Source organism: Eutrigla gurnardus (assembly GCF_963514095.1).
Source record: "Eutrigla gurnardus genome assembly, chromosome: 24".
NCBI lineage: Eukaryota > Metazoa > Chordata > Actinopteri > Perciformes > Triglidae > Eutrigla > Eutrigla gurnardus.
This window is the reverse complement of record NC_139935.1, coordinates 10,421,654-10,445,183: the sequence shown is the minus strand read 5'-3', so window position 1 is coordinate 10,445,183 and position 23,530 is coordinate 10,421,654. Positions and strand designations below refer to the sequence as shown.

The 23,530-nt window shown below is 41.4% G+C and overlaps 1 protein-coding gene across 2 annotated transcripts in view; it reads right to left on the bottom strand.

The window, feature by feature from the left end:
* Nucleotides 1–21,863, bottom strand: part of nlgn4xa (neuroligin 4 X-linked a) — a 69,149-nt gene extending 47,286 nt beyond the window's left edge. For both annotated transcript variants that reach the window (XM_084004638.1, XM_084004639.1), the window contains exons 1-2: nucleotides 21,469–21,863; nucleotides 9,240–9,968 (exon numbers count right to left, since the gene is read on the bottom strand). In XM_084004638.1, coding sequence (XP_083860764.1) covers nucleotides 9,240–9,906 — 667 coding nt within the window. In that variant the 5' untranslated portion in view covers nucleotides 9,907–9,968; nucleotides 21,469–21,863. The remainder of the gene's footprint in view (nucleotides 1–9,239; nucleotides 9,969–21,468) is intronic.
* Nucleotides 21,864–23,530: the final 1,667 nt, after the last annotated feature.

Genomic DNA, 23,530 nt, shown 5'->3' with positions numbered 1-23,530 from the left:
CCCCCCCCCATCCCCCCCGACAATTACAATTCCTATCTATGCAACTAGTAATAATTGCAGGAAATGGTTGGACATTTAGTTGCTTTTGACTCCATTTAGAGGGAAGCTGTGGAGGTTGCAACCTCGACTTAAGTTGTAGACAATTTATTACGGGTCCACGATAGCAAGTCAGCATCTAGAAGTCAGCAATAATCACATTACTTAAGTGCTCCTCGTAGTTCATATTAGGATTTACGTATTTCATCTGCACATTACTCTAATTTGACACATTTTGTCATGGCTCGAGAGAAAAACGGTCTCATTTGTTTCACTTATTCTAACTAGTTCTATGTGAATGATGGTCAGCCATGATGGTTTCTGGCGCTGGGTTTCAGTGGATTTTCCGCCGACTCCTATGCAAAAAATATCACTACTACTGGCCTGGCAATTAGTATGAAGTACTTCAAATAACTACTTCAAATGTTCCATGTGAGCACAATCTAAATTATCAAAAGCTTGATTTTAACCATGGCCTTTATTGGATCCCTGGAGGTCTGGGCCCCAGGGCACTTTGCCTGTTCTATTGCCAGCTTTATTGGCCTTGATAGTTGCTGAAAAATGCTGATGCCAAAATTAATTGGCAAATAAACAACTTAATATTTCTTTTTAACTCTCCTATACACATTTTTGCTACAGCTAAATCATACATTTCATACACGATTTAAAATGCCTAAATTACACAAGTGAATTACAATGCACACTGTTATGTGTGCTCTACATCCATTAATGTGTCTTCGTTGACTTAAACGCATCTCTTAAAAGGATAAGTATTTTGTATTTTGTGTCTAATACCTAAATAAATTGTGGTTAAAATGTCCAAATACAGCTATAATAATAATAATACATTTAATTTAGAAGCGCCTTTCAGGTCACTCAAGGACACTTTACAATTTAAAACAAGAGCAAACAAATAAAAAAAACATTAAAAGTGCAAGTAAAAACATCATGAAAACTACAATGAGAATGCTGTCCTGAAAAGGTGGGTTTTGAGAGAGGATTTGAACTGAGGGAGGGAGTCAATATTTCGGATGTCAGATGGGAGTGAGTTCCAGAGTTTGGGAGCAGAGCGGCTGAAGGCTCTGCTCCCCATGGTGGTGAGCTGGGCAGAGGGGACAGTGAGGTGGATGGAAGAGGAGGATCTGAGGGAGCGGGTGGAGGTGGCAGTGTGAAGGAGGTCAGACAGGTAGGGAGGGGCGAGGTTGTGAATGGCTTTGAAGGTATGAAGGTGAATACATTCTGCCAGCTGCCAATTAAGATAAAATGGAGATTTGCCAAAATAAGTAAAGTGAAGATATCCACCAGGTGTGTAAGCAGCGACCATGACCGCATTGTGTAATTCAATATATACGACCCACAATTGAGTTACCCCACATGTAAACGTGAGTGTCCTCGTATCAGTAGTCATTGTATATGAGACACTTTATGCTAGCATGCTAAATTCAAAATGGACTGGTACTAAAAAGTACTGGTAGTTTCGTTTGCAAGCAATCAGATCGAAGTCACCGTATAATATACGTCATAGGTACTTGCCAGCTGAAAAGTGGGGGAGGTGCAGTGAGGTAGTGCGTGTATAGGTATTTTTCGGATTATTTGTCTCTCAAAATAATTGGCTGTTGGAATTCAGTTACGCAAAAAAACTAATTGAATTCAATTTAAAATGTTTTAATTTAATTGTGATACAGTATGCATACATAAAAAAAGCATAACTTCAGCAGATTTTTATTGCAGTAAATTGAAATTATTGTTATAGTTGATACTGATCATTTGTCGGTGTGAACCATGCATAAAGAAGGCGAAACAACTGAATCTAGCACACATGGAGTCCTGTTCGGGTTTCCATTAACACCCTGGACAGGCTCCAATACATTCAGAACTCAGTTGCCAGGGTTCGAACCCAACTGAGCCCTGGCAGCACATCACCCCGACACTCATCCACCTCCACTGGCTCCCGGTCAAGTCCTGCATCACATACAAAATCCTCCTCTTGACCTACAAATGCCTCCATGCCCCTTGCCCGCCAGTACTTATCCGACCTCCTCCACCAACATACCCCATGACATTACACTGGATTTCTGAAAAGGCCAATTCAGGGGATAGAAAGATGATGGGCAGCAAGGGGAGCGCTAACTGGGATAGGCATGTCACCCCCCGCAAATCTCACAGTATTATGACTTTACACAATGTTCACCCACTGCACGTTTGTGTCTCTGGTTGCAATAAGAAAAAAATAAAAAGTCACCGAATGCTATCTACTGGTTTTGGTGTCGCTAATGCTATTACAGTTATGTGGACACGCGGAACAAATCCAACGTCCAGGGCTAGCAATGTACTATTAAATATAGATGGGCCCCAGCAACCAAAGACTTTTGACCATGAGACCGGTGACCATGTGATAGTTTCCCAAATCCTCTGAAGAGATTCTGTTGCCGAATCAGAACGTTGACAATGTCAGATGAGTAACACCTTTGTCTCACTAATCAGTTTTGTTTTGTACTACTTTTATAAGTATCTCTACCACTGAAAGGTATTAACATCTACTACTTGGGATGGGTGAAAGAACTGCGGTCGTATGACTCAGGTCTGCTCTCAATCCCTCCGCACCAAACTGCAAACCCTCGGGGACAGCCTTCAGCTTGGCAGCCCCCACCCTCTGGAACTCCCTCCCCACAGACATCCGCAACGCCCCCACCCTCGTCACATTCAAATCAGCACTCAAAATGTTTCTGTTCACCAAGGCCCCTAGATTTTTGTGTTCTTTGTGTGTATATCTGGTTGTTTTTCCCTCCGCCCATATTGTACATCGTCCTTGGGTTCCTTGAAAGGCACTATATATGTTCAATTTATTTGTATTATTATTGAATACAGTGGAAGCGCTACTTTACAACCTACAAATTACATAACCACTTCATGTGTTTGGTACAAGATGCAAGTAAATATAACTGAACCGCACTGGCAAGAGAAAATGTCTTCTGAGTCATTCTCTCTCAGTGTACCTTCTTCATACAAAGTGATGCAAAGAGTATTTTAATTTCAGGAAATGGCTGCACAAGAAAAGAGAGGGGAAATTATTTTCGGAATAAATCACGGCTGCCGCTGAACATTAAGCTGTGGGTAGTGCCTGTGGTCGGGCTTATGAAGGTAACAGGCAGCTTTTACGCCGGGTTTTACATTGGAGTTGCGGGTCGAGCAGCAAAACAGTACTAATGTAGAAGATGTCCACAATTAAGGAATAAGAGACAAGGCTGATGTGCCATTGTCTCCCCCCTGCGAATTGTCTTGAAACATCTTCCACTGATGAAGCCAACTTTACCACCAGTTATACCCTCGTGGCCTCTTCTTAAAACACACAAATGAAAAAGACCTCTTCATTTCAGACACCACCAGATTCAGCAGGAAATCTAAAAAAAAAAAGGCTACAACAATACAGTTTCATAGCGGACGGGCAGCAGCTTTTCCTCTCTCGACTTTCAAATCGGATGACAAAGACGCAGGCAACGCTTAATCTGTCAACCCACTTGAGGTGCAGTAAAACTATAAATCCCTTCCCGAGCGGCAGCCGGCAGGACGTTTTGACATTACACTGGATTTCTGAAAAGGCCAATTCAGGGGATAGAAAGAAGACAGGCGGCGATGCCTATCCCAGCGCTTACTGGGATAGGCATGTCACTCCCCGCCAATCTCACACTATGACTTTACACAATGTTCACCCACTGCACGTTTGTGTCTCTGGTTGCAATAAGGATGCCCCCGCGTTACCATGCAACATCCAGGGCTAGCAACCTACTATTAAATATAGATGGACCTAGCAACCGAAGACTTTCAACCATGAGACCGGTGACCATGTGACAGTTTCCCAAATCCTACAAAGAGATGCTGTTGCCGAATAGGAACATTGACAATGTCAGATGAGTGACAACTTTGTCTCACTCATCAGTTTTGTTTTGTACTACCTTTTTAAGTATCTCTACCACTGAAAGGTATTAACACCTACTACTCGGGATGGGTAAAAGAACTAGCGATAATTACCGCGGAATAACTTTTCCTTGATAGAAATATAAGACAAAAGATGAGGACGTTGATGAAAAGACGTGTCCGAGGAAATCGCTAGTGTGGAGATAGTTGGGATATTTAAATCAGACAAAAAGCAGGATTAAAATTGTCCATTTTGTTTGTGTTCTGTAGTCGTTTTATCTATTTAGAATTCAGTTTTATAGTGTTCTACAGTGTTTGTGTGATGTTCAACTGCAGACAAAATAAATAAAGCAAAAACTAACCTTGTCATATCTCCGTGTCTCACAGAAAAAAAGAAAGAAAAAAAAAAGTATATATATACGTGTGTGTCTGTGTGTGTGTGTGTGTGTGTGTGTGTATATATATATGTAATTATATTATGTTATTTGTCCATAAAAATGATTGTGATACAATTTCTTTCCATATCGCCAAGCCCTAATTGCTACCTAATTTATCCACAATGCATTTAGTTTGTTTTGAGCAAAATATTGTCCCGAGTGACAGAAAAATACCAATAGGTTTTTGTTGGAAGTTTCGTGATAGAGGTCATGTAAAGTACTGGTTTGGTTCAAGCTTAAAATGTGGAGCAGGCCTCATTCTATTTTGAGTTTGGGCAAACATAACACTACTTTTTTTGATTTCCACATACCGTCTGGTGTGTTTTCCTACAGGTTCACCTCATCTACAAACACACGGCGGCTCCCGCTGCTTTCAAGAATCCATTTAAAATAGCTTAGAGACATAGTGCTGCCTGGCCTAATGTAGTGTGCCATGTTTCCCAAATGCCTCATCTGATGAAAACCTCTCAAAATGTCATAGTGGTCGTGCTGAAAAACAGTATGTTTTGGAAGATGAATTTGGATATCCATGCAACAGAAAAAGAGACGGGAAAATATGAATGGTATTACTAGCTCTGGCCATGCACAGTAACATGGGTGCCTTTAATGTCCACCACAAAAAAGGATCCTTATCAACATTTCATTGGTATCATTTTTGTTCTGAGGGTCCCAAAAAAAAAAAAAAAAATGAGTCCCTTTGGCCTTTAGTAACCAGGGATATTAAGGCCCTCCTGACTAAAGACAGGTCTGCACGGTGGTCTTGATTAGAGGCCCGGGTTAGAATCATGGGTTCTCTCTCCTGGTCCTCCAACTTCCTCCCACAAGACATGCAGGTTAATCGGTGACTCTAAATGCCCCATAGGTGTGAATATGGGCGTCAACGGTTGTCTGTCTCCATGTATCATCCCTGTGATAGACTGCCGACCTGTCCAGGTGAACCCAGTCTTCATCCAGTGTCAGCTGTCCCCCCCACCCCCAGCGACCCTGAACAGGATAAGCGGTTGTAGATAATGGACGGCTGGCGGTCAAGGAGGGCAAGGACATTTATGGAGGCCAGACGGCAGCAGGGAGTTATGGGGAGGCATGCCAATCATCACCGACTATAATCAAACAAACAGTCGGTGTGGATGGTAGGACTAGAATAGCTGAAGAGCTATGTGTCGTAGACCCTTAAAGTCCCAGTGAAAGGGAATTTGGAGCGTCTTTGAAATCCATTGCATTTGATTGGACCCCTAACAAGTGGGAGGGCTTAGAATGTAGCGTGATACGGAGCTACAGTAGATTTGATCCGATCACAATACTTGGGTGCTGATTTATTAAGATTCTAGTATTGCAATTTGGTAGTATCGATTATTGCGATTTTTTGCCATTCTTAAAATAAAAATAAAATTATTTTACTCTTCAAGAGAACATTTATGAGGATTTCAAATGTAAGGGCAGGTTTTTATCCTGCTATCCACAATTATTTGTTTGCGGCTCTTAGCTGTTTTTTTCCGGATATGCTGATTCTGAAACGGATATGACGTAGCGTTTTAAAATCATCCCATACAAATTTTCAATTTTTTGCCCAACCTAATGAAAAGAAATACCGACGTTGCATTATTTAAGTGACCACATAATACGTTCACATCTTGTGGATTAGACCTACTTTTATTCAAGTGCTGATGAAGACCCTCCACAATAAAAGCATTAGCAGTTACCTAACAGAGCTCTGATATAATCACCAGTTAACAGTAAAATGAGGCCCAAACTGAACTGAAAATGTGAATTACACATACAGCACTGCTGTCCACTGACTAACTGTGTCAGCCCTCGACAAGTACAATTACTTTTTTTTTGGAGATACTGAATCATTTTGAGAAAAGCCACTGAAAAAACACAGGATTGTGAGATTATCCCTCTCCTGCACTTTTTAATCTACTATGTACTCAAGAGCTCAGACTAAATTTAGCACGGAGCTGTCAAAGATCTCCGCCAGACACGTTAATGTGCTTCGCTATCCATCCGGAGGCCGTCCACACTGTCCAGCTGCTTCCTAAAAACAGACCCCGACCTCCAACCGCTCCTGGTTATGTTCGACACACTGTGTGTGTATTTTTTATTTTTTTTTACATTACACACATCCCAGTCTTCGCTGCTGCGGGACCTGGTGGGTAAAGTGCTCCCCAACACCCACTCCAAGTCACAAGTGCTCATTGGAACAGGGGGGTGTGCAGAAAACAGGCTATTATGGAGAGTTTGGCTCGATAGCAAATGTAGAAATCATTCTGCGCCTTTTATTTTTAATCTCACGTCGCTCTTGCTTAACGGTGCCCTTATCAGTCATGATACGAAGCAGCTTGGACTGACAGCCTCTTTTGTACAGACAAGTGTTCACTGATTAGACTTGAAGAGCTCCCAGGTTATTAGTGCAAATATTGCCATTTTGTTGATCACAAGTAGTGAAATAAAAGAAATACCGGTATGCTATATAATAAACTTTAACATTTGGGAATAAATGATTGATGGCAAATCTGAGATGTCAAATTGGGGGTTTAAGCCGTGATTTTTTTCCCGTCAGCCTCGAAAGGGGCGTGGTAGTGTTGACAGGCTGAGCCCAGGAAAACAAGTTTTCCCTCTACGCAGATGATGAACTAATAGCATTCTGACAAGTTAATGCACGGTTAGCTGAAGCAACCATGAAGCCAAATATAAACTACACACATCTCCACAGGATATGAGATTTACAGAGCAGATACATACACTGCAGGGGGGAAACATTTATTTTCAACTGGACTACAGCAGAAGATTAAATATATATGAAATAACGTGAGTTGGCAATCAAAAATTCAATTACCTAAGCATAGTTTGCACCATGTGCCGTTTTTCGTTATTCTTACACAATTTGAAATGCGATATTTGTATTTGATTAATAGTCAATTGTAAAAATATTTCCCATGCTGGTACGTTGCAGCTAGTATGCTATTTTTACCTTGTGTTGTGCTACATGTAAGCTAATTTAATAAAAAATAATTACATAACATGACATTGGATTATGCTCCATACAGAGGATGACCTGTTTGTGTCACCTTTCGTCCCATCGCCTAGCAACCAGCTGATGTCGACAAGAAAGTGCATAGAAGAAGCAACTGCCATTATCTGATTCAAATGTGCCAGAGATAATTTCTTATTATTTTTGTTTGATATCCTGATGGAGGATATGCTTTATGATATATATTTCAGGCTGAGAGAGAGTGTTCTGCTGCATCTTCCGCTGCTGATCGGCTCGTGGTTGATTAAAATTCAATCATCAGCGGTGCGCAATGAATCTTGGGATAAGTTGGTCTGTGAAAGATCTATTAGTTGGATACTCAGAATCCGGGAAAAGAAGCACTGAGCTGCATTTTAAGAAGTCTTACCCGCATAGTAAATTTTAAAATAATTTTAATAATATCCCAACACTTCCTCCATGTTTACCCGTTGTCTTGATTCATTCAGTATTATGTCGATTCGGGGATTTCTGCAGGGGTCATCAAGTTACAATTTAAATGTTTTTTTTAATAACACATAGAATGCAATTTAATACTAGATCATACTATCCAAATTATGATGTAAACCTGTGGCAAATATATGGCTAACAATTATTTATTATATCATATATTATTATTATTATATCCTTATATTATGTATCCTTCCTAATGATCCAAATAATCATAATAATCCAACTGATGTATAATAAATTAACACCTGGGCCTATATATGAAAATGGATGGATGGATTAACCAATAAAAAAAAAGTGTCCGTCTAAAAAAAACTGGTAAACTGCCTATTCAAAAATAAAAATAGAATAACTCCCTCGTTGTTAGAGGTCTGATTAGACATTTGTATGAATTTGGCAAATTAATTCCTTCGTTATGTTTTGTAAGGTCATACCTCTTACCACCATATTTGAGATTAATACCAAATTTGAAGAAATCTGCTCAAGGCATTCCTGAGACATCGCGCTATAATCATGTTATTTTCAGCACTTGGTTGTTCTGGATTACGTCAATAGTTATTTTTCACATTAAGGGATTCTGTCCAATGAAAGGCAAGAGGGCTTTTATTTTTAAATGGATACAGGAAGTGTTGAGCTTGCAACTGCGTAATTGTTTTGCAAAAATGTAATAGGGAGTAGATGAGAAACCCAGTGGGTTGTAAAAAAAATAGTAAAACATTTTACTACCCGTCATTTGAATTTGATTTTTTTGTATTATAATAATTAGACATATATAAAGGTGAATTGTTTTCCAGTGAATATCTCCTTCTGCAGCGATGGTACAGCTGCACCAGCACCACTCGGTGACCCGTGGTGATCACAGGTGTGCTTCAAGGCCTCCAGTCCGCCAAAATGACGGACGGCCCTTTGGACGTTCCAAAAATTCTGTCAATGACGGACAGTCGTGTTTCCGTACGAGCAATTTAAAGTGATAAAGAGTTGTGGGAAAATAGATGTTGGAATAAAAACCGAGGAGCATCCTGAAGGCCGAAGACAATTCTGACTCTTTCGAGTAAAAGGGGAAAAAATGCCAAAACAAAGGTCCGTTTCTATTGAACTTTAGTGGTGGATATTCCCAAACAATTTAAAAACCTCGGGCAGTCCCTTCCTTTGTAGGACAGATATGACAAGCTGTGTTAGCATTACTTTACCATCAAACTATAACGAAGTTTAAAGGTGAAGAGATGACATTAATTTGAACCCAAATAACAAGCTATATATCATTCCTGTAAGTAAAAAAAGGCCTTGAAGTTCAGGGTAGGCAAATAAGGGGACAACACAAAGACATACAGGAAGAGGAAAAAACGGAGAGGAGATACGACCAGTTGACGTACCGTCCTCGGTGGGGACGTAGATGTTCAGGTAAAGGCAGTCCTCGCTCTGCTCCTGCACGTAAGTTACAACTGTATCCAAGTTGGCGGTGAACCACACGGGGAGCATATCATTGAGCAAAAAGCGGTCCTCTAAGAACTGAGGACAAACCGGAGCAAACTGGGTAGCATTCCTGATGCCCGGCCAGGACATCGGTGGCTCCGGCGGCTGGAACCTCCGCTCCCCTGTTGGGGCCAGCGCATACGGGATCCCTAAATACTGTTCCACTGGTCCCAGGATCTCATTGGGTAATGTAACCTTCACTCCCCGCAATTTCCCATAATTGGTTGTGACCATGGAGTGCTGCTGGGCCTGGACGGCGGCCACGCAGACGGACGCCAGCCCCATCCACAGCAAAAGGTTGGCCTTCGCCGCCGAGCGACACAACAATAAAGGGCCTCCCAGGCCTGACATGCTCCTGTTGTGCTGTGCCTGAGCCTGGCAGGTCGTGGTTGCGGTCCACCCGCGGGACCTTAGCTCCCCCCCCTGCCCCTCCACCGAGATGGTTTCCGGCGCCTCCTCAGGCGGCGAGCTGAGTGAAGGAGTCCCAGCCGAGAGAAGCAGCTTTCTCAGAGCTCCCCATCCCGCGAACCTGCGGGGAGATCGGTGGCTGCCGTACAACTCCTCCATCCAGAACAGGAAAGAGCCGAGGATGCCCGGCGGTTACCTGGTCTCCAGTTTGATGGGATATCCTGAAAGAAAAAGAAAAAGGGTATAGTATAGAACAGGGATAACAGGGTTTCTAGGGATTGTAGTTCACAACAAAGTCTTGCAGCGGTTGAGGAAATTAAAATCTAGTGATTCTGGGCCTGGACTACGTCAGGACGCCATTACGCTCCAAAACCAATGGTAGGTTTAGAAAACCAATTTTTGGTATTTTGGTTTTGGAAAAGTTACGTTAAGGAAAAACATCACTAACGCATCACTTCACACACACCTTGTGTCCAACACTGGTCTGGTGGTTGATGGTGTTGTTGGATCACCTCCCCATCATGAAAAAATGATCCTAATTGATCTACATTTTTTGGTATGCATGTGCCCCGACATACTGTATGTGATGATGTTTTGATATTTCTATTTTTATGTCCCTGTAGATGTATTCATATGCCTGTTGTATTTATATTATTTTTAAAATATAATTATTCATATAAACAATCTACTTGTGCAGATATAAAGTCAATGAATCAATACATGTTACTGTTGATTTCTTCGAACACTGAAGACATAAAAACATATATATAATTATATTACCCGCTCTCTGAAATAATGCTATGCGCCACTCATCTTCAGGCCAAATCAATTAAATATGCTGACCGGCACTGACTCCTTCCTTTTATCAAATATAAATGAAACCACTTGCATGAATAAATAAGTGGCGTTCTGCTAATAGAGTCAAAGGACATACCAATCATTGCCAACAAGATGTTTTAAACGAAACACTTTCTCAGCATGGATTAGTGAAAGAGAACAGAAGGGATTGGAGCTTTTACTGTCTACAGCTGCCAGGATCTGTCATGTAGTCCTGGAAAGACGTCAGCTCAAACAAGAAAATGGCTGCTGAAAATCCACCTTAGCACAGCGGCATGTACGGGCTTCTGATTTTGTTTCTTCATTACATTGTGCTGACACCGCACAACTACCAACAGCTTCCGACCTCGGTTTTTGAGTCACCGTTCCGTATGTGTTCGGTACGAAAGGGAAGATAAGGAACATGCATTTATTTTGAAATATTCAACAGTTGCTATTTGGCCATAATTCTCGCTGTAACGGTGCACGTTAATTCAATCCGGACCTCGGTTTTTGAGTCACGGTTCCGTATGTTTTCAAGTCAATGCAAATAAAGGCAGGCAAAATCTACTAAAACGCAGGAACACGGTAGCAACCAGGCTTGAGAACACAACCAACACAGTACAAACCGACAACCACCATAAAACACAGACTAAATACACAGGGCCTAAATTGGGCAACAAGACACAGGTGGGCAAACATGAGGGCGGGCTGAAGGGGGATTGGAAGCAGAATAGGGGCAAGGCTGACGAGCTGATACACAGAAAAAAGGAGGGGAACACTAAATCAGGACAAAAAGACGGAAAAGGGGAGGGGAAGACTAATAGGGAAGATAAGGAAAATACATTTATTTTGAAAATCATAAATATTCAACAATTGCTATTTGGCCACAATTCTTACTTTAACAGTATATGCATTCCAATTGGAATATTGTCAAGCAAAAAATTATAAAAAATAATCACAGTAATTTGAGAAGGTTTGAATTCTTATGTACTAAACGGGCTACAGCAAAAACAATTTTTTAAAAACATTGCTTACGATCGTCTAAAGTTTTACTCGGCTGTTTAATATTTTTACTTGAAAAAAATACATGATGTGATATTTATCTGAATGTTATATGAATGTGGATGTCTGAAAAAAAAATGCATGAAATAATGATGATGAACATTAATCACAATATTGAAAGAAATAGGTGATTTGATAATAAAAGAAATCTTGTGATGCAGCCCTGCTCACAAACATACACGCTTTTAGAGAGTAAATATATCCCATTGTTATAGAGGTATTCATAGAGTTGCACATATCAGAAGCAATTTCCCATCTGTATTCCTTGTGTGCGGTGCTAAACTGACAAACAAGTATTATGTGTGTATCCAAAAGGTGATCCATCTTCTTCTCCGTGCCATGGAGCTCCAAACAGTATTAAAAACAAATCAATGAGCCACACTGTTGCACTGGCTGACATGTTCCTTCATAACCATGGAGTTTATTTTTGACTCAATCCTACATACACTGTCTTGCTGCAACAAATACTCACTAGAACACCAAATGAGGTTTAATCCGCCTTTCAACATAGCGACACCCCCATCCCCCCAATGTGGTATAGCTCCCAGGAACCAATAGGCTTTGAGCTAAGTGCCACATACAAGGTACTTAAGACAGCTGCATAATATATATATATATATATATATATATATATATATATATATATATATATATATATATATATATATATATATATATATGCGTAAGATATCCAACCTTTGATTGCCACGTCTAATAAAAGGCATGTGAGGTTAAGTCCCGCCCCTTCCTGTGGACAACGTAGAACCTTATTTTGAAGGGAGAAAAATTAAACAACGTATGCTAGTCAACAGCAAAAGAAAAATCATTTTTTTAGGCATGTTTCAAATGATGAGTAACATCAATTTAAAAGATAATTTTGCACTTCAAGAAAGTTGCAATTTGTCATAATTGTTTTAGTATAAGACTTAAATACGTAAACACAAAAACGACAGCCAAAAGGTGTGGTAAGTTCTATTTAATTTTATTTGTAGTGTCAGGAACTAGAACTCATGATTCTCAAAGTCATCATCATGATCCAAAAGCACTACGACACACTAAACGACACTATGACAAACCTAAAGAATTTCTTGGGTGCAGTCGAATAGTCAAAAAATAAGGTCCTAACTCCTATTCCTATCTCCTATTCCTTGACCTCTGGGGAAAACGTCACGGGGTCAAGGAAAGGCGATAGGAGAACGCAAAAGGACTTAGGAATAGTCGACCACGGTGCTCAGAGAATCCGACCGGACTTTCACTAAGCTACGTCATTATAGTGCTGCTGATGATTGACAGCTGATGATCGGCACCGGCGATTGACGTGCGTCTGCGCTGGAGAAACTACAATAATGGACTACAAAAAGCGCATCGTCCACTTCTCCCCATGTTGGTTTTATAAACAGCTGGTTCACTGACCAGCTTCAGTTCCAGCAGCTCCTCCTTCCTGTTTGACCGTTTGCTTTATTTACGTTTCATTTGTGGTTTTAGTTTCGTTTTTGTCAAACATTTGTAACATGATTGAAATAAATAAAAATAAATACCATTCAATTATTATCACTGTCCACACATTTATTATCACTATTCCAATTACTATATGTCTGCATGAAAGTCATTGTTAAATATGTAAATGCACATATCGTTTGTTTTCATTAACGGCTGAGGTGTGCGTCACTTTAAATGTTGCTCTCGCAAAGAATTGTGGGTCGGCGTAATCTCCTTTCCTTTCGTATAGGAAGGTCCGTTGCATCCTATGCTAAAGGAGCTCTGAAAGGAAGCATTGGAGCTCCTTTCCTATGCATTTAGAGAATTCGAACGGCTCTTATCATGGCGGCCACTTGTTTACTTCCGGGTCACTTCTTCAGTTAGGAACCTTCCTAAGCAAAAAAGACTATTCGACTGCACCCCTTGACTTGGCAAATGATCTTTTAAAATTGACAATCATCATATATTCAATTCAAATGAGACTAAAACAATACGTCTGTAGCCACTGGATACCATGCATATTTTTTATGCAGAAAAAAAAAAAAAAAAAAAAAAAAGGTCCCTTAGCTTCTCAATTGCGTAACAAAGTCGCTTTCATGGGGTATCTCTGTTGCTAGTGATCAAGTTGCCACATGTCACAATTAGAAAAAACAGATAGAGGACCCAAATAAGGACGTGGGAAAAGAGGTAACCCACACAAAGACTTCCAAATTAAGTCCAAAAAGGCAGGCAACCCAACCAAGTCCATGCAAACAAAGGCAGGCAAAATCCACTAAAACGCAGGAACATGGTAGCAAGGAAATCAGGCTTGAGAACACAACCACACAGACTAAATACACAGGGCCTAATTTGGGCAACGAGACACAGGTGGGCAAACATGAGGGCGGGCTGAAGTGGGATTGGAAGCAGAATAGGGGGAAGGCTGACGAGCTGATACACAGAAAAAAGGAGGGGAACACTAAATCAGGACAAAAAGACAGACATTTCAAAATAAGAGAGGAAGGCAAAACACAGATAATTGTCTACTACAAAATGATATTCCTATAACTAAACTGTACTCTCATTTCGTTTCCAAGGAAAAAGTCATCACAGCAAAATACATTTTCCTCGGAATTTCAACCACAATGCTAGCTTGACATACGATAGATTTGGCCCACATTCCTCAATCGCAAGCTAATGTACAGCCACATGTTTCAATATGAATTCAGTATCTGAGTCTGACTCCACTTGGCGGTGAAAAATGAAAAATGCAATGAACTGGCAGCCACTTGACATGAATGACACCTCAATGACACCAGCTGACAAGTGTCAAAAAAAAAAATGCTGGCAAGAAATGTCTCAATTTATGCTCTCACTAATAATGTTGTTGAGCCGGCGAAGAGATGAGGTGGCAGTAAACAAACCCTTAAAAATATTTCCGGGGAGGTAAATCATTTATTAAATGTTTGCTGCTTTTACTCTCCACTCTGAATGTCCCAGAAAAAAAAAGACCTAAAATCTTTACTTCAGCTGATGTCGGCAATGTTGGACAAACATTTTGCAGGAGGCAAAAGAGAGGGCCACTTTCTCAGCAAAAGCCACGACACTGCTTTGAAGCAGTGATGATTTAGGTCTATTGCAACCAAGTCATGTTGCAGCAATCAATCAATCAAACAATCGTCCCACAGGTAAATGTATTCCTAAAAAATAGGGTATTAACTTATGTCCTAAAAATAAAAAATAGGGTATTTACTAAATACCCTAAACAATAGGGTATTTACTTATGTCCTTAAAAATAGAGTATTTAGGTTGTCCTAAAAAATACAAAAATAGGGTATTTACTTATGCCCTAAAAATAAAAAATAGGGTATTTACCTATGCCCTAAAAATAAAAAATAGGGTATTTACTTATGTCCTAAATAAAAAAATTGCATATTTACTTATGCCCTAAAAATAGTGTATTTACACCCTAATAAAAAGGGTATTTACTAAATACCCCCCAAAATAGGGCATTTACTTATGTCGTAAAAATTACAATTACAAGCTATTTTTAATTGTAAATGTATGTTTTTTTAGCTGTGTGCTGACACTACTTGTCGTTGCAACATGGCTAGCTTATTCCACCATGCCTTCATGCTACACCGGTGATGGAATATGAGCCCGACAAAGTTCCGGCCCATGGTCTGTGGAAGGAACATTACGTTGTTTATTACGTAAAATTACCATGCTTCCCGTCCCGAGTTTCAACGCCCTCTACATCATCTTATTGCCGCATTAGCGCCACCTACTGGACTGGAGTATGGAGCAGAAGAATGGTCTGGAAAAAAATGTATCAAAATAAAACACTGCATGGATGATATGTTGGGAGTATTTTGTTGTTAAATGTTTCATTCTACAAATACTGAAGTTGTCATAATAACAATTGGACTTGGAGATGAAAACCACAGACAGTGGAGGGAGAAAATATTCTGAGATGAAATAACACAAAAAAATGAATAATGACATAATTAACCTTGAAGAGTAAGATGTTTTCCAAGGAAGCACATTCTCAGTGTCTGCATTCAGTGTTACTGTGGCCATGGGTTACTGAACACAGGGAACCAAGAATAGAATGTAATACATCTTCATATTTACCCTCACCAGTTCTCCCCCTATGCGGCGATTACATTACACACATTTGCATATTAATAACGGAGACAAATTTCTTCAAACCTACTTTAGAACTCCTAAATGCTTTGAGCTCATATTAGTGAGTGTAAAAAACACGAGTGCGTTAACAAAGGAATACAACGCATGCTTATTGATTCATTAAATAGCTCAATTAATTGCGACTACATGGGAATTAAACTATATTTTCAATTACCTAATATTGCTGCATATAGATATCCTAGCAACAGGAGATAAATTACGTGGGGCGCATCATTTTGTTTGGTGTCGGAGTACAACCTTAGGCTCTTCATCATTGGCTGTTTGCCCACAATGGCGGGTTATATAATGATGAAATGCACCACCATACAAGTATCAGCAGTCGCCTCAAACGGCAGTATAGAAATTGTTAAACCGTGGAAAGGGGTGACACTCTTGCAGAGGTGGACTTGTTGCTCATTGTTCATGAAGGTTATACTCTTGTAAACGTTGATGAATCGACACAGGGTATAGTATTTGTAATAATGTGCTGTATCATGATAGAGTGTTCTTCACTCGGGCTGAATGCTGAATCTCCTTGGCAGAAGTGCAAGGGAGATTGTGAACATTGTTCTCGCTCTTAATGATTATAGCAGATAAGTCTGGTGAATGCCAATGAAGGCCTGTCATTTGCATTTCAATCATTATAAGACGATTCCGTTGGAGGCAGCCTGTCCTCCCAACTATGAAATGTCACGGCAGCTGAGAAGTACTACATATATATATATATATATGCTTCTGAAGCCAAAACCTAATGCAAATACCGCCAGGACCACAACAAAAAACATTTAACACTACAATTTGCATGATTAGTAGAATATACTCATAACACAACAAAGGTTATCTAAGGATACTTTTTGCAAAGACCAATTTCCAAAAACTGCCTTCACGTATTTTAGGTAGAAATGTAGCAGACCAGGGTTCTTGGGTTCCATCTTGGTGCTAGCAGTAGTAGTAATAGTAATCTTGTGAACTAACACTCTTATGGGTACAGTATTGGGACTGCCCAATGTTCTGATGGTCTTTTATTCCGAAACTCCAATAGTGTGAAAAATGTCCCACTCGACCAAAAGCCCATTTGGCCGACGGCCCGTTATCTCAAAAACAAACACCCATTGTTCCAATGTCCCGTTGGTCTGAAAATCCTGTACACCACGACCAGAAGCACATGCATAATTATTATGAAGAATGACTTCATCAGAGATTTTTTTTCTGATTAGCTAAGGCATGACTCGTTACTTGGTTGGCTTGGTTAGGTTTCTGCATGAGGAGTGAGAAAGGTTAGGTTATCAGCTATGAAGTCAGATTAGTTGGCATTTTTTTGCACAGACACGTTGAAAGACCTCAGACCCTCTGTTAGGAACCATACTCAGACCTCCACAGGAAGCGGTCTGAGTAGGGTTCACTTCAAGTCCACATTGCAATTCATTGTGACACAACATTCTGGGTTCACCTAAACCTCTGACATTGTATTTCCCTCCATACTTGCTATACCCCCCTCAGTAAAATTATGTGATCAGAAGATTGGCCTTAATGCTTTCTAGTAACCAATCCACATTGTGAACAACAACTGCCTCAGAGGCAGAGTCGGGCAGGACATGCCTTTGTAAGGAAATAAAATATGGCGAGAAGGCCCGTTGTTTCGGAAAAATGGTTTGTTTTCAGAACCACGGGCTGTTTATCTGACTATTGGGGTTTCCCAATAATGGGCCTTTGGAACAATGGCATGGCACCCACTGCTGCACTTGGTCTAAGGGCTCAGTGATTTTATAAATAAAACATCTGATGAGATAAATGCATGACCTGGGGGTTTTCAATCCAATAATCAAGCCTGCTTCAGAAATGTGGGGTTTGGATATCTCTATCAAACCTTTTTTTTCATTCACCAGAGTCACTTTTCGCGTGAACAACTGAGTGAAAGACCATGAATGTCTTCCAGGACATTCTGGAAATGTGTGGGGTTATCATTTTTTATTTGAAAGGCTCATCATACTGTGCTGTAAAAAGAAGAAAGAAAAAAGCCCTCCATGCATGACCACACCGTCTCCTCCTAGTTTTCACCAATGATAACATCAGCAGTCATTTCATTACATTTTCTAGCCATCATGAAACTGAGACATTTCATTTTCTCTTCATGGATATTATTTCTACTTATGGCCCTGACAGACCACTGACTTGCAAAAACAACATTTACGACTGTTCTATTTAACGTTGCGAGTTGGTCACAGCTATTGCCAGATGGGTGAACATTGTGAAACTTAACTACTTGCTTACATTTAGACAACGGAACTTCTTGGTCAAGTCCAGAGAAAAGATCCTGGTTACAATACGTGGGTTTTGTTACTCTCATAGGTGACTCAAACCTCTGTAGAACTGTAACAAGAACAGTGGTCTCCTGGGTGAAGGTCCTTTCTACGGCACTCAAATATGTCAAGGAACTACCATGGGGAAGGATAGTCTATAGGACTGTTCGTGATGGTCACAGTTTAAAAAAAATAAGGTCAACATGAATTGGAACTACTTTGTTTGGTTGAGGCGCCAAAACTACTTGGCTAGGTTACAAAAAAAAATCCTGGTTTGGGTCGTCACACGCAGACGTAGCTACAATGTTTATGTGGAAAAGTACAACTTAAAATAAGTTGTGTTGAATTTGGATTTCACACGGGACAAGAACAGTGGTCTCCTGGGTGAAAGTACTGTGTTTGTTTGACCCAACAATCCACCCAACCCTGCGCAGAATCTGGTTGTGTATATATTTATAGATATAAATATACATTTTTTTCATGGCCATTGTAGCAATATGGTTAAAGACCACAATTCAACCTATTGGCTCCACGCAACTGCCTTTCAATCCAGTCAACATCAGTGCTGTGACTGGGGAGAGGGGAAACGTTGCATGCGAACACATCCCTCGAGAAATTTACTTCCCAGTCGTGTGCCATTAAAGTGCCAGTGTGACAACACGGAAGCCCAATCACGGCGAAGTATGTAACTGGAGTGCACGTTTGCCCTGATGTGACACCGGAGGTGCACTCAAGAGACCCGAGTGGACCAATAACAGACCACAGGTGCCGGTGTGTAACAACCCCAGGCTCCCGATAATCTTTAAGTCCACACAAACATGTTTGCAAAATCACTTTGTGTCCCGATGTGACGCCGGAATATCCAAGCTGTTTGCTTTCAAGTTCATGTTGTCCTTTTTTTTCATGCAGCTGAGCACAAAAGCAATGCCAACGGAATGTTAATTGGGACCCTTTCTTGAGGTGGAGACCAAAATTGAGCAAAAATGTAAAAATACCTATGCCTTCTAGCTCACATGCCCAACTACACTGAATTTAACAATACATGCCAGGGGGAAGCAAATATATAAATCAATTCTTATATAAAAACCGAATGTTTTAATCTTCCTGGAAAACAAACTACGACGCTAGCACCAACCCAACCCTATATGTATGTATATACTTGTATGCATTGGGCATGTGAATGTATATGTATATATAATGTACTGTATATATATAATGTATATATGCATACTATATATGTGCCTGTAGGAATTTGATGTATGTGAGTGGGTGTGTGTATGCACACATTATGGATGTATACATATACTCATATTTGCCTAGTCATCTAAGTATTTTTATTTTTATTTCATGATCTGAGTTTTTTTATGGGAATAATCTAATTGTTTGTTCTTTATTTTATTTTGTATTTTGCATTTTTTGTGATTTCTTTGAACGGTGACAACTAATGGGGATCCAATAAACAATAAACATGACATCATCTGTCAATAAAGCGGAGCTAATGAAACACATCAACTATACGAAAATACGCAAGCCCATCCAAGACAGGTTTCTGACACCGCATGTCCCAAAGTGTCATTGCGATGTTTTGTTGCCTAGCTGTACGTAGTTATTTTAAGCCACAATGCGTTCTCCTAACCTAACTATGAGGTTTTTTTAGCATAAACCTTACGTTGTTTTTGTCGTGTGATGTCATCCCAACTGACAGAATAATGATAGTGCCAACGTAAGTTAATTTTGTACGCAAATTCGCAAATTTCCATTTTGCGACAATTTCATGAACTGGTCTGGAGCTCATGCAACTCGTTTAGTAAATGCATGTTATTGACACATTTTCTTAAAGAAAAAATGTTTTGGTCACTTTTGAAAGCTGTTCAGTTTGCTAGCGTACACATCGGAGTTAAAAAAAAAAACGCACGAGGGACGTCTCACTGTGCAATAATCCCTCCATACACCAAATGAGACCACGTTACACAGCTGCTGCTGTTGCTACCTGTTAGTCACACGTTTGAGTGCATATGGTTTCGGACAGATCTGCAAACAACTGCCTTGCTCAGCATCTGCATGTCATGACTGTCAGATAAATATGTTCATGCGGCCGTGTGACGGGAGGCCTGAAGGGGGGTGGGGGGGTGAAACATTACAAAAGCAGATGCGAGGCACAGTTCGCTAATTATTTCTGTATTTGTGATGCATTCAAATGGCAGGAAAATTTTCTTTTTTCATCCTTAATGGCTTCCATCTTTTTAGAAAAGGAAAGAGAGCTTTTAAGGCTCAGACTAAAGATTATTCCTTCGACAAAAAATTAAATGAGACCAATTTCCTGCATTCTTGCTGACATGTTCCAGGAATCCTTGCTGTTATTCCGACACGCACACAAGGAGTGGATTATGAGGTGATGTCGCACATGTTTGATTTTCATTTTAAAATTACATTTTTATCCCCGAGATTGAAATGTGCAGTTCGTCGGAAATGGACAGAAGCCAAAGCCAGAGGAGGGGGGCAACGATTGGACACGGAGCTGTGGTGCACAAACCTGGAAGTTTGACATGTCCAGCTCACTGAGAATTACCACAATCCTTAAATGCCTCACCTGCCTGTCCAACCCCCCCTTTTCTCTGCACCTGGACCTTTTAACCAGCACACCCACGACAATACAGTCCAAACTTGTGTTTCCGAGTCTCCGTGGGCCGACAAAGAAGCTCTCCATCATTATTAATCATCTCACACACACAAGGTCATCCCAGCAGCCGAAGCTAGGATGCACCACCCGGTCTGAACCACAGTATTTGCAGTGCAGCTGGAAGAAGAAGAAAAAAAACATTTAAAAATAAATAAATAATAATAATTAAAAAACTCCCCAAGCAGCCTTCTGGATATCTACACCACCATCTTGTGGTCGCCTCGTCACACGCAAACGACTCCGCGGTGGACGAAAAAAAAAAAAAAGAAAAGGTGTGAAACGCTTTTTTTTTTTTTTTTTGCGGTGACACTTTATTTGCGTCGCGTCACGTGTCCGTCCAAGTTAACCGAGCTGTTGCTCTGGCGCCGAGTTTGGTTTGGCGCGTGTGTGTGTGCGCAGCGCGGAAGGATAAACACTGATTTACATAATTAATCATATATATATATATATATATATAAAAACGATGTGTGATGAACCGGTATCTTTTATCAACAGAACTGGATGGAAAGTGCGCAACAATCTGCGCACCTGCGGAGGAAGGTTATTCCCGTAAATTCGGTAAATAATGTGCTGTGGATTATGCGCCTTTGTGAGAGTGAAGCGCGTCCGGAGGAGGAGGGGGGGGGGTTAGCGCCTCAAAACAGCACAGACATGCAACCGCTTCTAAAAGGCGCAAGGTTTTTCCGCGACGCGTCCAGCCGCAGGCGCACTCACCTCAGCCCCGTATCTCCACCGTCTCACTCCTCCATGGAAGTCCCGACTCCGGGGCGAACACGCCAGCAAAGAGAGGGGTTAGGGGGGTTTGGGGGGGGGGGGGCACAAAAAAATAAAAAACCACACACACACACAATTAAGTCCAGCTCCAGCCCGCTGCAAATCCAAAGTGAGAACAGTCACTGATGCGCTGAAAAAAACCCGACTGTACCGTCCTGTGCGTGCGCGCGCGCGCGCGTGTGTGTGTGTGAGAATAGAGATGCGGCTGTATCAGCGCACGCGATGTTTCAATGAGTCACTGCAGAGGCGCTGGAAACGGTGCTGAATCTAATTGCTCTCATAGAGAGAGTGTATTGCAAGGACAAGATTAGTGTTAGAAAAACCAGGTCTCTCTCTCTCCCCTCCTCTCTCTCTCTCTCTCTCTCTCTCTCTCTCTCTCTCTCTCTCTCTCTCTCTCTCTCCCCTCCTCTCTCTCGAGCTTGCCATTGGACTACACCGCCTGAAATTTACTAAGCCTGCAGCCAATAGATTGCCGCATTCTCTCAATCACCCTTAACCAGCGCTGTGTTGTAGCAGCTCTGGCGTCGGCGCATCGGCAAGGACGGGTCGACAGGCTCAAATGAGGCTTCATGTGCCAGCCAGGTTCTGGAAAGTAAAGCCATGCTGAAGTGCCTTAAAGTGCATTCCCTCCACTGCCCATCAGGGGCTCCTCTCTGATTGTATAGACATTTAGTAAATTACGATCCCATTTAAAGTCAGGTAGATCATAAGCTGAAAGAGGCGGATCAAGAAACCCCTTTGCGACGAGACCTGGACTAGAAGAGGACTGGCCAGACTCCAGGAGAAACTGGCCCAGGACCCGGGAGGAATGGAGATGTTTTTGTCAGCGACCTATGAGGGGCGCTATAGTTTATAGATACAGACCATTAGCAGGGGCGTGGCTTCCTTTGGAGTGACATGTTGCTACCAGGGCGTAGCTAGCGTCGCAACCATAGTAGCCATTAGCTACAAAAACGACTTTAACACGCTGTAAAGTTGTTCTTGAATTATACTTTGGTAGCAGCTTCACACCAGAATCCAGATGGATCCAGATCCAGTAAGTTCGCCGCTTGTGTTCATGAGATCCACCCGTTACTCCTCCACAGTCCAAATACGGTCACATTCTTCACGTGTTGCAAGAATTCAACATGGTGACGGCCAACATGCCGAACCCAAGGCTTCAAAACAGAAGTCCACCAACCAACGGGGGTCACCATGACTACATCCGCTTCCTCATATTCTGTTTAGGCAACAAAACGACTCAGTTTCGTCAAAAGAAAACGGGTTGGCTACAAATGCAACAAAAGAGGACACTAACGTTGGTCTCCTGGGTGACTGTCATTTTTTACCCATCCACCACCACGGACCTCCCTGTGTGGACCGGCTTGAAACTACGTCGGAATACGTATCCGTCAAAACATATCGCAGGTAATTTCCTCGGAGACCGGGCTGCTTTAAGACACAACAACTGAATCCACAAACCGGGCTCATCGATGAAAGTGACAAACTCAATCCTTCCGGCTGAAGCGCAGACGGACAAGGAAGGTAGCGTTGGGTATATGTCCTGTCAACACCGATCACGGCCATAAAGCAGACGGAGAATACATTGTAGTCGGCCATGTTTTACAACCGGTTTTTATTTGAGAAATATAGAGACTGATAAAATAGCAGGAAATGGATGCTTTTTAAGCTGTGACGGGATTCCCTCTGATATCGAGGTCAAGTTTGTTTCAAATCAACACGCGTCAGAACCTGAGACGGTTTCTGAGAGCTGCACAGAAGGCAGGCCTCCCTTTGATATCTTCATCATTTATTCCCTCTCCCCACATCATAACCCTCAGCGGTCGGGGGTATCCTCCCCAGCCTCTGAAGTGTATATCGGCTTCAGTCAGCGGCTCGACTCCAGATTGACCGGGGCCGACTTTCATGGCGCTGATGAAGGGACGCCGCCGCCGCCCAGATGAAGCCAAAATCAAATGTGAAGCGGGATTACAAACCCCTCCTGCAACCTGCAGCACCGGAC